Source organism: Furipterus horrens, unplaced genomic scaffold (genome assembly GCF_987537825.1).
Source record: "Furipterus horrens unplaced genomic scaffold, mFurHor1.1.pri manual_scaffold_11, whole genome shotgun sequence".
In the NCBI taxonomy this organism is placed as follows: Eukaryota; Metazoa; Chordata; class Mammalia; order Chiroptera; family Furipteridae; genus Furipterus; species Furipterus horrens.
This window is the reverse complement of record NW_028327181.1, coordinates 5,740,716-5,754,674: the sequence shown is the minus strand read 5'-3', so window position 1 is coordinate 5,754,674 and position 13,959 is coordinate 5,740,716. Positions and strand designations below refer to the sequence as shown.

General features: G+C 51.8%; 1 protein-coding gene across 1 annotated transcript; it reads right to left on the bottom strand.

The window, feature by feature from the left end:
• Positions 1-209: 209 nt before the first annotated feature.
• On the bottom strand, positions 210-12,893 carry SDSL (serine dehydratase like). The gene is made up of 9 exons (XM_090291421.1): positions 12,765-12,893; positions 12,559-12,673; positions 9,151-9,345; positions 8,896-8,935; positions 8,058-8,197; positions 6,807-6,895; positions 5,931-6,158; positions 1,575-1,699; positions 210-613 (listed from the first exon to the last, which is right to left on the bottom strand). The coding sequence occupies exons 3-9, from the start codon at positions 9,322-9,324 to the stop codon at positions 420-422; spliced, it is 990 nt and encodes a 329-aa protein (XP_090147547.1). The 5' UTR covers positions 9,325-9,345; positions 12,559-12,673; positions 12,765-12,893; the 3' UTR covers positions 210-419.
• Positions 12,894-13,959: the final 1,066 nt, after the last annotated feature.

The window sequence follows — 13,959 nt, the reverse complement described above, 5'->3', positions numbered from 1 at the left end:
GACGTAACAGAGCACGTCCTCCTCTTCCTGTCCCCCAGGTGAGGGAAGCCCTATGAGGCCAGATTCCCTTACAGACCCGAGTTTTGAATTTTTGGCTTTGTTTCTCAAGCTGGAAAGAGTTGCTTCATCCCAGAGCTGGGCTCGAGGCTGCCGTGAGCCTTCTGTGAGCTCAGGGAGATGGAAAGACTGGAACCACCACAGTCACCAACTCAACTCAGAAAGGGTTTATTGGCCAGGGTTGCAGGGCAGCCCAAGGGAGCGGTTCAGGAGGGCTTCCTGCCGGAGGCAGCCAGCACAAAAGCACAGGGCAGCTTCCTCTGCCACCCGTGAGCACAGAGGCCCCTCAGCCAGCTGCAGGGGTGTCCGTGAGCCTCTTGGGGATCTGAGGGGTGCGGCTGGCCCTCCCAGGCCAGGAGGCCTCAGCTCTGGCCCAGCTTGGCTTTCAGAGCCCGCAGCTCTTGGCTATCAATGCTGCTGCCTCCACACACGATGACCACCACGGAGGCCAGGGAGGGGCGCAGGCGGCCCTCCGCCTGGAGCCTCCCCAGGACGCCTGAGTAGATGGCGGCTAAGGCAGCCCCGCAGGCAGGTTCCACCAGCATGCGCTCGTCATCTTCCCAGAGCAGGGGAATGAACGGGGTGAAGGAGAGAAGGGAGGGGCCGGTTAGTGCTCAGCAGGCCTGGGCCCTGCAGACCCCTGAGGCCAGTCGGTCAGCCGGCCAGCCCACGGGCTCTTTGTCTGACTCCCTCTCCATCCATCAATCTGACCGTCTCTCTCTCCGCCCATCCACCTTTCGTCTATCTGTCCATCCATCTACTCCTCTATCCATCATTAGACTCTGTCTGTCCATCTATTAGTGTAGCCATCAATCAACACATCCATCTATCCATCCATCCACCCTTTCATCCCCTATCCATCACTCGGCTGTCTGTGTGTCCATCCATCAATGTGTCCATCCATCTACTCATTTCTATGCCATTCATCAGTCCTTTGCCTCATCCATCCATGCACCCATTCATCTGTCCATTATCTACCTTTCACTTACACATTCATTCATTCATTCAACACACCTTTGCTGAGCGCCCACTCCCTGCCAGGCCCTGTGCTAGGAAGGTCCCAGGGACACAACTGTGAGCAAGACGCCCCAGCCCCTGCCCTCATTGAGGTCACAGTCTAGTGATGTAGACAGAAAAAAATCAGGAAGTTTATGAGATCAGTGGCATTGGTGCACAGGAAGTCGGGATGAGGGTGAGAGATCAAAGGAGGCTTCCCGGAGGAGGCACCGTGATGGCTGAGCGGCCTTTAGCCATGTGAAACTGATAGGGAGCAGGCCCAGGGATGGACAGCAAGAGGGAAGAAGAGCGCGTGCGAAGGTTTGGAAGCTAGAGACAGCACAACACGCCCCTTTTCTACCCCCACCCCTTCCATCACTCAGCCCACACTTCCTGCACAGTCACCGCACACCCAGCCCTGTGACAGGCGCTGGGGATGCAGGTGAGAGAATACGCTCTTGCTGAGGGGGTGCAGGGGCCCTGTAGGTTTCAGGGCCAGGTAGGGGACCGTGCACACTCACCCAGGAACCGCTGCACAGCATTCACAGCCTCACCGTCCTCCACCACCTCGGAGAAGATCTCAAACTCCTGCGCGCATGCCAGGGCCTGTGCCGCCACCGTCTTGGCACCCAGGCACCTGGCCACACTGCAGCAGGGGACAGGGGAGGCAGAGAGTCCAGGGGTGCAGGGAAGAACTGAAGGATCACGCGTCCTCCTCACACGGCCCCAGCCCTTCCCTGGCCCCGGCCCCCTCCCATCCTGCAACAAGCTGGTTCTTGGCATTGCAAGAGTCTGGAGCAGCGCCTGGCACAGAGGAGGGGCTCAAAATTGGGTCCCATAAGTGGCTGATGAAGGCACGTCACACCTTCTGACCCTACAGCCATGACTATGCCACTCTGTGCCCAGATGCCAGAAAGCCAGACATAGGAAAAGATTGTTTTTTAATTGTTTTCATGGATAGCCACATATCACGTCTATATTACAGCTAATATTTATGGCATATTTACAAGGTGCTGGATGCCTGGATTTTCTGTCTTAATCCCCACGGCCACCCTCTGAGTTAGAAACTTAGGAGCTCCACACCTTGCTGTCATTTGCCATTATATCCTAAGTCCCAGCCTCCGATGGGCATTCAACAAAATGTGGGCGGGCACTGATGGCATTGGTAGAGGGCTGAATAGTGCCCCCCACACCCATGTCCACCTAGAACCTCAGAATGTGACCTTTGGAAATAGGATCTTTGCAGGTGTAATTAGTTAAGTTGGTGTCACACTGGATTAGCGTGGGGCCCAAATACAATGACTGGTGTCCTTGCAAGAAGAGTATAGATACGCCGAGAAGAAGGCCAGGTGAGACACAGGCAGGTGATATGGCTGCAACCCAGGGAATGACAAAGGTTGCCAGCCATCACCAGGAGCTGGAAAAGGCAGGGAAGGGTCCTCGGGGCTTCAGAGGGCGCAGGGCCCTGCCCGGAGCCTGGTCTCACTCTTCTAGCTTCCAGGCTTGTGAAAGAACCTGTGTCTACTGTTTCAAGCCACCTGCAAGTAACTCGTGGTCGTCGCTATGGAAGCCCGTGATGACAGATGGGGGTGGCGGTGACGATGAAGAATATAAGCTGAGGTGGGGCCTGGGGACGACTGGACCACTCTCTGTTCATTAATTAGTTTATCAGAACTTCCCCTCGGTTGAATTAAGATCAGTTACGAAGTGTAACTGGGGGATGGGGATCCGGTCAAGATGGCGGCGTCGGTAGGCATGCCCCGCCTCTTCGCAAAACCACATCAAAATTACAACTAAAATGTAGAACAACCATCAGCCAGAATCGTCAGAAATCGAGTGGAATGGAAGTCTGACAAATACAGAATTAAAGAAACCACATCCATCCAGACGGGTAGCAGGAGCGCAGATATGGAACGGGCTGGTCCCACACCCTCGTGTGGTGGATAAAAATTTCGGAGGGATGACTCGGGAGTGAGGAGTCTCAGCCCCACACGAGGGCCCCCTACCCAGGGTTCCAATGCCAGGAAGATAAGTCCCCACAATCTCTGGCTGCAAAAACCAGCAGGGATTGAGTCAGTGGAAGAAAACTGCTGGAGCCCCAAGCAGTTCCTCTTAAAGAGCCCACACACGGCCTCCCTGTTCAGACTCCCTCCCTCTCAACTCCAGCACCTGGGAAGCAGCTTGAAAAGCACCAATAGCATCCAGGGAGAAACTGAAGTGTCTGACATCAAGGCGAGCAGAGGCCACTGTCCCTGCGCTAAACCCTCTCCCCACAGAACCAGCAAGCTGGTGCCATATCTGAGACTCCATCAACCTGGTTAACTTTGTTTCACCTGCCTGGGAAATCCCCAGAGACTCCACCCCACCCAATTTAAGGCCCCACCCACACTGCGTTTCCATAGGAATGGCTGGGCTGGGCTCCTGCTTCACAACTTCCTGAATCCTATCAAACAAGCAGCAGCTGGTCTCCATGAGCTCAAGACCCGGCACTACCAGCAGGCAGCCTAGCTTCCCAGCTTGGCTTCACCTGGGAATCTCCAAGCCCAGCAGAAGGAACAGCCATCTCAGGTTGTTCTACAGCTCAGGCCGGGTGCCCCCGGGCAGAACACAGGTGGGGGCTCACCTTGGCCTGCACCACCCAGGAAACCCCAGGGCCTGTGCACCCATTGGACAGCTACAGACCACGTCGGAGCACCAGCACCCTGACCTTGCACAGCTGATGCTCCACAGAGGGTGGAGGTAGGTGGTCAGTGGTCACAGCCAGTCCTTGCAGCTGACTGGCCTGGGTAAATCCCTCCCATTGATCTGCCAACAGCAACCGAGGCTCAACTACAAGAGGAAGGTGCACTCAGCCCACACGGACGGAGCACCTTGAGTACCGAGCTTGGGTGACAGGGGCGGCACTGCCACTGGACCCTACAGGACACCTACTCCATGAGGCCACACGACCCAGACACAGAGTCCAAGCAGCTCTACCTAACACACAGAAACAAACACAGGGAGGCTGCCAAAACGAGGAGACAAAGAAACATGGCCCAAATGAAAGAATAGAACAGAACTCCAAAAAAAGAGCTAAACAAAATGGAGATAAGCAATCTATCAGACACACAGTTCAAAACACTGGTTATAAGGATGCTCAAGGAGCTTAGTGAGGACCTGAGCAGCATAAAAAAAGATCCAGTCAGAAACAAAGAATACACTAATTGAAACAAAGGCCATGCCCTGGCTGGTGTGGCTGAGTGGATTGAGCGCTGGCCTGTGAACTGAAAGGTTGCTGGTTTGATTCCCAGTCAGGGCACATGCCTGGGTGGTGGGCCAGGTCCCTGGATGGGGGTGTGCCAGAGGCAAGCGGTTGATGTTTCCCTCACACATCAATGTTTCTCTCCCTTTCTTCCTCCCTCCCCCCCTCTCTGAAAACAAATAAATAAATAAAATCTTTTTAAAAAAGGAAATAAAGAACAATTTACAGGGAAACAACAGTAGAGTGGATGAAGCCGAGAACCAAATCAATGATTTGGAACACAAGGAAGCAAAAACAGCTGATCAGAACAATAAGAAAAAAAATCCAAAAAAATGAGGATAGGGTAAAGAGCCTCTGGGACAACTTCAAGCATTCAACATTTACATCATAGGGGTGCCAGAAGGGGAAGGGAAAGGGCAAGAAATTGGAATTCTATTTGAAAAAATAATGAAAGAAAAGAAACTTTGCAGGCAAGAAGGGACTGGCAAGAAGTGATGAAATGCAAGGACCTACAACCAAGATGACTCTATCCAGCAAAGCTATCCTTTAGAATGGAAGGGCAGATAAAGTGCTTCCCAGACAAGGTAAAGCTGAAGGAGTTCATCATCACCAAGCCATTATTACATGAAATATTAAAGGAACTTATTTAAGAAAAAGAAGATCAAAACTATGAACAGCAAAATGACAATAAACAACTATCAACAACTGAATCTAAAAAACAAAAACAAACTAAGCAAACAACCAGAATAGGAACAGAATCATAGGTATAGGGATCATTTGGAGGGTTATCAGCTGGGAGGAGGGTGGGGGAGAAATGGGGAGATGGTACAGGGATGAAGCATAATTGGTTGGTACAAAATAGACAGGGGGAAGTTAAGAATAATATAGGAAAGGGTGAAGCCAAAGAACTTATATACATGACCCATGGACTTGAACTAATGGAAGGATTGCTGGAGGGAAGGGGGGTACCAGTCAGGGGGGTGCAAAGGGAAAAAATTGGAACAACTGTAACAACATAATAAAATATACTTTAAAAATAAAACAAAGTGCAATGGGTAAAAAGTTATCTAATGATGTTGCAAATGAAAAAAAAAAACTACATTTATTTTATATAATGTGAATAGAAAAATAGAGGTTACAAACCTGTCTGAAGGCTGTAATCTCAACTTCGGTAAATATATAATTGATTCATTTGTTCATTTCACAAACGTTTACTGAGCACTTACTATGTGCTGAGCACACTTCACTTGTATGTAATGACACATGGATGGGGGTGGGGGGGACAAAAATTCGGAAAAATGCAACCCACTCTAAGCAACGTCCACCTTCGGTAGGTGGAATGGTGCCATTTGGTTTTCTGTTGCTTATTGCTTGCCTACACTTTTGAACTGTAACACATTTAAATTGCTTTGGCCATGATACAGACCAGCGAAGGCTTGTTTTATTAACGAATGAGGCTTAAATGATTTAGATCCTTCACCACTTTTTTCGGCACCCCCCTCTTATTTAGATCCACATTGCTGTGGTTGGAGCACACAACTACAGTGTCCCCACCTCCACTAGTTGGGGCTGGGAGGCCCCAGGGCAGCTACATCCTCACCCCCCAGCCCTGCCCAAATGCCCAGCCCGTGCCTACCTGGTGATGTCCGGCAGTGTGACCAGCCTGCCCGCCTCGATGGCTGCATTGAAAGAGTGTGCCCCTCGGGTCTCCACAGCGACAATGGGCACATGCTGCCAGCCCACCTCTGCGAGGCCTGCCGACACCCCGGCCAGGAGACCCCCACCCCCCACTGCCAGCACCAGGGCCCCTGGGGGCGTCCCCAGGGCTGCCTTCAGCTCCCGCACCAAGCTGGTGTGGCCTTCCCTGGTGAGTAGGGGAAGAGGGGGAAGGAGGAGCTGGGTGAGGGAGACAGCCCCAAAGGCTCACATATACAAACCACCCCCCATCACCATCCCCTCCTCACCCACAGCTAAGGGAGAGGAGACCCTGTAATGCTTTCATCACTAAATTTATTCACTCACTCATTTTCCTCCTTGGCCCCGATCAACCTCCCAGAACCAGTATATCACCTGGAATCAGCTCAACTCAAGTTCTGGGCCTGGGACCCAATGTCTCTGTCACTCACTAGCTGTGTGACCTCAGGCAAGTTGCCTGACCCCTTAGTGCCTCAGTTTCCTCACCTGTAAAGTGGGCATAAAACACCTACCTCTAGGGCTTCAAGAAGGATTCAGGGGATTAAATGTGCCCCAAAGTCCACATTCAATAAAGGGGATTTATTATTAGCATTTCCATGATACACATGTGAAAACTGAGGCACAAGGTAGTGATGTGTTTACAGAGTCACACAATTCTCAAAGGGGGGCAGAAGTGGGGTCAGAACCCCAGAGTGCCTGGAGTCTATGCCTCTTCTACTCTCTGGGTCTCAGTTTCCCCTTTTGTCCAGGGGAGGACCCCAACTCAATGAGGGTTTCTCAACTCTGAGCTGCATGGGGGGATGGGCACCAATCTTACCATATCAGGGGGTGGTCAAACGGGGGGACATTCACCCACCCATCCCTCTTGGCCAACTCCTGCGCCTTCAGGTTGGCCTCATCCCAGACCTGAAAAGACACGGAGCTCAGAGACCTGGGAGTCAGGTTGCTGCTGATGTTGTCCCAGAAACTGCTTCGGGGAACACAAATTAAGCATTTTGGAGCCCCACCCCCACCCCACCCCCGCCAAGCCAATCTCGATGATAACTAACAGTCTCCTGGCCTAAGGAAGGGGACCGTAATCCTGCTTACAGCCTGACGCAGAATCACCCAGCCCACTCACAAACCCATGAGCAAGAGAGATCATGTTTCTCTTAATTAAACCACTGCCATTGCGGGGCTGTTTGTTACACAGCGTTATCAAGCAGCAGTGCTGACTGAAACAATGGGCCTTCTCTGTTCCTCCCCAGTGTCCTCTGCTTTCTCCATCACAGCACACATCATGGTCTGTTACCATCATCCGGTCTCCTGCGTGTCTCCTCAACAATACTTTGAGCTTTGTAAGAGTAGAAATCATGGCTTATTATCTTTGTTTCCCTGACTCTGTCTAACATAGTGCAGGCGCAGAGTATGTGCTCAATGAAGATCTGTTGGAAGAAAGGAAAGAAGGAAGGAAGGAAAGAAGGGAGGAAAGGAAAAAGGAAGGAAACTCTATATGCTAAACATTTGGAAACCAGCTTTCGGGTACTGCAATATGTCTTTTAATTTAAATTTTGATGGTTTTTAAAAATTTGTTTTCCAGGGATGCATTTGTTTTTCTTTCCAGGGGGGTAGAAGGATTGCATGTTTGTGTCTCTGCTTGTTTGGTTTGGTTTGGTTTTGGTTTTGGTAACCAGGTAACCAGGTGACCAGCGATACCCTTGTCAGGGGGCCTCCCATCGGGGTGGCCTCAGAATGGGACCTGATGCCACCATCATTCTTTATACTTTTTGTATAAGAAAATATTAAAGTGGCCAATACCAGATGTTACTGAGGCTGCAGAGAGACAGGAATGCTCTTGGCAACTCCTGTCTCTTCCCATTCATTAGGGGGAAGTCTTCTCAGGGTGGGGAGAGGCAAGTGGAGAGATCGCCGCCCTCAATACCCAGCACTCCTCACTGCCACCCCTCAGCTCAGCCATCCAAAGGCAAGCCTGGGTCCCAGCCATAGTTCATCAAAAGGAAAAGGGGACGATCTCTTAGGGGGGAGGGAGAGTGAAAGGGGAACAGCCCACTCCTGCTGAGGTCCTTACCTTTCCAACCAGCTGAACCTCGGCCCCCTCACCCTGCAACCTCCTCACCACCTGCAGGGAGGCGCCCTCGGGGAGCACAACGGTCGCAGGGATGCCCAGCTTCCGAGCACAGTAAGCAGCCGCGATGCCCGCGTTGCCCCCTGCGGAGGCAGCAGAAGGGGGCGCAGTGGGCGGTGCCGCATTAGCCGGTTGACAAACCTTTCCCCCCTCCCACCCCATGTCCCTTTGCGAGTCACCTCTTCCCCATACTCACATGCCCCCAAACTGAGTCCTCTCCCTGGCCCCAGAGATGGACACGTGATCCAGACTGAGCCAATCAGAGAACTCAACCGCCCGGCCCATGACTGGTTCAGGGATGAGTACATGACCCAATTTGTGGATTGAGGGGAGCGGTTGGGAAGGGGCGCTCCCTTCACTGGAGTTGGCAGGATGGTAGAAAGCAAGCCTGAAACCTCCCAATGGCCCTCTTGCTACCATGAGGGCTGCATGGGAACAAAGCTAGTAGAGAGGACAGAAAAGCCAAGAGCGAGGAGAGATACAGATGCAAGCTTCTGGATTCAGCTGTGCCTGAAAGCCATTTATCCCAAGAATTTTCCAGTCTTGGAGCCTATCGCTTACACCTGTATGCACTGGGCCTCTGTCACTTCTACTATAGATCCTGAAGCATGGGAACAGGACTGGGAGGGGACATACAAAATGGCCATCTGACCGTGGCCTTGATGAGGCTGGACATTGAAGAGGAGGCCAAGCCCTGGGCATCTATTACTGCTGCAGCCAGTTTCTCCTCCCCCACACCCAGCCCTGAGGACCCCCACAAAGCAGAATGGGGTGGGTTCACCTGAGGAGCACACCAGGTGTCTGCATCCCTTCTTGGCCACCTGGGAAGAGAAGGAATGGGGTTGGGGGCCGGTCCCGGCAGGAGTCACGGAGTTAGAACCTCACCATCTCGATACAACACCCCTCCCCCCTCCCCTCCCTCCTGCACAACGTCGCTTCGCCCCTCCTGCCCTCAGCCCCTGCCAGCCTGCACCCCTCCCCCCTCCCCTCCCTCCTGCACAATCTCACTTCGCCCCTCCTGCCCAAGTACCCTCACCTCCTGGCAGAAATGCCCGATGCCCCGGATCTTGAAGGAGCCAGTCGGTTGCACATTCTCACACTTAAGGAAGACAGGCATGCCCGCCACCTGGGACAGTGCCCAGCTCTCCAGCAGAGGTGTGACCGTGTGGAAGTGCTCGCCATTGGCATGTTCTGCCAGAGACCTCTCCATCCCAGCAGCCACCGCGTGGGCCTGCACAAAGACATGGATGGCATGACTCAGGCAGCTCCAGTCAGGAGTCCCCTTCACCAGGACGGGAGAGGGGACAGTGCAGAAGCTCTTCAGCTTGGCTCCCTTAGCCCCCCATCTGGCGGCCAACCTGTGAGACTCCAGGCAAGTATCTGGGCCTCGGTTTCCCCATCAGGACAAGGAGGTTTGAGCAAGGGGTCCTTTGTTCTATAACCGTGGCTGCCCACGGTGTTGGGGACGTAAAACATGGCCAATACGAAGTGGTGAGTGGGTGAAAATGGGAGAATTCATTCATTCATCATTCATTCGTTCATCATTCATTCATTCAAAGAAACATCTATGGAGCACCCAATATGCGCCAGGTATGTCCATGTCTGGGGACCTGGACCAGACAAGTCAGAGGGCGCCCCTGCTTTGCCAGAGCTCACATTCTAGTCGGGGAAACAGAGCCACAGAATTTCAAACAGGAGTGACAGGGGAAGAAGGTGTATTTGGCAAGGGTGGTGGGGAAGGACCTCTCTCAGGAGAAAAAAATTTTTAAACTTTTATTATGGAAACTGTAGACACAGCAAGCGCATCAAGAACCGTATAACGAATCTCTGGTGCAGCCGTGTCTCCAGTGCGTCCGTCCTCAAATCGTTTCACCCACATCTGCACCACTCCCCCTTTATTTGCCCCTCCATTATTATTATTCGATTTTTCCTCTGTAATTTTCCATCTATAAACATTTCAACACGTAATCCTAAAAGTAAGGAGCCCTTTTATTCTGGCAAGATTTATTTTATTGTCCTTAAAAATCTTTTATTGCAATATAATTGACGTGTGAACACTATATTCGTTTCAGGTGTGCAACATAATGAGTCGATATTTGTATATATTGCAAAATAATCAGCACAATAAGTCTAGGTAACATCTGGCACCACACACAGTAACAGAATGTTCTTGTGTGATGAGAACTTCTAAGATTTACTCTCTTAGAAACTTGCAAATCTGCAACCCAGTGTTCTTAACTGCGTAGAGCCACCACACTGTACTTCCATCCCCAGGACTTATTTGTCTTTTAACTGAAAGTTTATACCTTTCCACCACCAAGCACTCTTTAAAAAGAAAAATGAAGTCGTGTCATTTTTCACAACAGTGTATCTATCTTCCCAAACTCACTGAATTGAATCTGGAGGGTTCATTTTATTTTAGGTAAATTATACTTCGATGATGCTAATTTTAAAATATAATCACGCTTGAAATATTAACAATTTCTTAATGTCAAATATCTGTTCAATGTTCCAATTTCCAGTTGTCTCGTTACATGTGCTGCGTGGTGGGTTTCGCGTGAGGTTTTTAACCGTCGGAAACAGGGTGCGTTTCGACCCTGCGCATTTTGCCTGGCTGAGAAATCTTTTAATTCATTTTTGATCTGCAAGTTCTCAAAGAGGGATCTCTGAGAGGCACGACAAGAAGAAAGCCTGATATGGACATGAGCTGGGGTGTTGCGGGTGCAGCGGAAGGATCGCGCGCGGAAGTACAAGAGGTGGGCGTGGCCGTGTGAAGGGCGTCCCAGCCCAAAGGGCGAACTTGGGATGTTATTCTGTTTGTACTTGCAGAGGGAAGCGATGGGGAGTGTTAAGCCAAGGCACGGGTGAATAATCGGTGAATGAACCCGTGGGTCAGGAGAGGCTGAAGAGAGGGAGGAAATGGGAGGGAGGAAAAATAGAAGGATTCCTTTTTTTTTTCAGGAGCAAACTCAGCCCCATTTTTGCCCTCTGGGGCAGAAAAGCAATAGGCGGCCCCCTGCAGTTACACTATTTGCCACTAAGAGGAGCACTGCCATCTGCACCACGAACCACGAGCCCGAGCTTCTTGTTCCCCATGAAGAATTCCAGGTCTGCCAGTCCTGCATTCGACCTGCCGGCCTTTGTTGAGATAGGCCTGGGATTCCCCAGGCAGGGCCATCTCCACCCACTTCCACCCAACATCCCCTAGCCTAGGCCTCATCTCAGCCCCAGAACCCAAGAATGAGGGCTTTGGGACCAGAGACCAAAGTTAGAGACGAGCTATGACTTCCTGGCTGTGCAACCCAGACAAGTGTCTCAACCTCTCTGTGCCTATTTCCCCTTCTGTAAAATATGAATAATAACAGTCCTTAACTCACAGGTTGTGGTGCATATTAATATAATTATAGCTATCTTTTGTTGAGTCCCTGTTATGTGCCAGACTAGGAACTGGGGATAACACAGGGAGCAAGACAGACATCTGCTCTTGAGGCTGGCTGACTTGTAGTCTGGTGGGGAGACCAGTATTCAACAAATAACTGTACAAACGAACTGCTAAGAGAGAAACATGTATATAGGGAGCCTTGGAGAGAAGAACAAGGGAACCTACCTTGGGTAGGGAGGTCAAGGAAGACCTCTGGGAGGAGGTGACCTTTACAGCTGAAACTGAAAAGTGAGAATGAACTAGCCACATGACAAACTGGGAGTAGAGCTTGTGTGTCACAGGACCGTTGTGGTGAGAAAGTGAGGCCACAGAGTAAAGGCATCACCTCTGTGCCTGGCATAGGACAATGGCTAATATCATGTGGTACTTACTGTAAGCCAGGCATCTGTCAAATGAACAAGCCCAGAGAATGCCCACAGCCCGATTGAGCCCAGATGCCCATAAAACCTGGGGCCAACCCCAGGCCTCCGCCTAGGGACATGTAGCTCTGACTGCGACTGTCAGCCGCTGGGACTGAGGTGGGAGCCCTGGGCCCCATGTACTGTGGAGCCATGCAGTGTGAAGCCCAGGACTTGGACTCAGGTCTCGGCCCGCATGGCCTTGGCCAAGTCACTTTCCTGCCCTGGGCCTCACCTGTCGCCTCCATAAATTGGGTAAAGACCAACTACCTTTTCTACCTCCCTGTCCCTTAGCTTTTTCCCCAGAGACCACTGGATGACCCTGCACAGCCAGATCCCTGGTGCCAGGGCCGGGGAACCTCAGATCGCCCCTGGCTGGCAGAATGCCCAGCCCTGCCCCTCTGGCAAGCAAAACCTGTTCCCCTTCTTTCCGCAAGGCAGGCTGGGCCCAGGGCACCCTGAGTTGAATCGATATTCTTGGGAGGGCTTAGGCCTCTGTCACCCTCTCTCACGTCCCAACCACTCAGCTGGGACTTGGCCCCAGAGCCCTTCACATGCGCACACAGAGCCCAGAGGCCCTATTTGGGCCCCAGGCCCCTCTTACCTTCCTGCTCAAGAGTCCCCGGACCGGCGTGGCCACAGCCTGCTGCCCACCAACCTAGCTGGGCACCAGCTCTGCCAAGCTTCCTCAGCCTCCTGTGGCCTTGGCCCCTCCTCCCCTGTTAAAGAGACAGCACCAGCTGGAGAGCGAAAGAAGAGGAAATCAACTCTCACCGCCTCCCTGTGCGCTGTCCGCGGCACATACGCTACCTGGTCCCATTTGACAGATGAAGAAACTGAGGCTCAGAGAGGGAAATTCACTCCCAGCCAGAGAAACAGCCTTTATCGCTCACCCTGGACCACCTCTTTCACGGCGTAGACATTTCCAAGCAAATGCTTGTCCTGAGAAAACAAGGACAAAGAAGCTATTGTTATCTGTCACATGAGAAAGGCGTATTTTCCTAAAGCACTTTGTCATCTCTGGTATTTCACACCCAGCACAGGAACCCAACAATTATTTACCTTTCAAATGAATGACTCTGGCAATTGATTCACTCATTCAACAAATATTTCCTGGACACCTACTATGTGCCACGTCCTGGGATCTTTAACCTCCCCCAAAACGTGTTCCCTGCCCTCTTGGAGCCCCCAAGGGCCACTGAGTGGTTACAATCGGTGCCACCAGGTACTGGCAGCGCTGTGGGTGCCCAGAGCAAGTACTTCACTTGGCCCCTAAGGGCCGGGAAGACTTCCTGGAGGAGGAGAAGGCTGAGCTCAGCCAGGAATCAGGAACATGGAGTACAAAGGTCTGGAATTAAAAAACATGGTGTGTTCCAGGAATGGAGAAGTGTCCAGTGGGACTGGAACAGAGAAGGCGGGGGTGGGGCAGCAGGCGGGTTTGAGGCCGGAGAGGTGGGCTGGGACCAGAGTCCACAAGGATGGCTGTGCCCAACCAGAGTCTAGACCTTACCTAAGGGCACTAGGGAGCCATGGAAGGTTGTGGCCTGGAGAATGACGTAATTAGATTCACAGCTTGTCTCTTCCACCGTCTTGCTGGGTGAACCTCAGCTAAGCACATCCATCTGGGCCTCAGTTTCCTTCTTTGTCAAATGGGAGGTGAGGTCCAGGAAAGACCTTGCAGCCCAGATATTCTGTACCCTTCTTGGACCTTGGGTGACCTCCTCAGGTTTGATGATTAACTCCCGGACACTTGGGGTCAAGTTGAGTTGCTTAGCCGTGATCCCCAATGAGAACACTGGCAGCTTCATCCCCGTCCACACATTAAACATGCACCATCATCTGATGGTCTGTCCTGAACTGGGCGCCAGGAACATAGGTGGTAAAACCCAGTTCATGCCCTCAGCTGGATCCCAGCCTGGAGGGGAGAAGAAGTCACCCAGTTCAGTGACAATTCTAACACCCCCTAGGAGGACAGAGAGCAGAAGATCCCCACAGGACAGCTGAG

Bases quoted from the DNA above. Each gene is read 5' to 3' on its own strand.
- SDSL (XM_090291421.1), bottom strand. From the start codon at position 9,324: ATGGAGAGGTCTCTGGCAGAACATGCCAATGGCGAGCACTTCCACACG. The intron at 6,896-8,057 runs GTAAGGACCTCA...GTGTCTTTTCAG, and splicing joins AGGTTCAGCTGGTTGGAAAG to GTCTGGGATGAGGCCAACCT. The intron at 1,700-5,930 runs GTAGGCACGGGC...CCCCTGCTGCAG, and splicing joins ACACTGCCGGACATCACCAG to TGTGGCCAGGTGCCTGGGTG.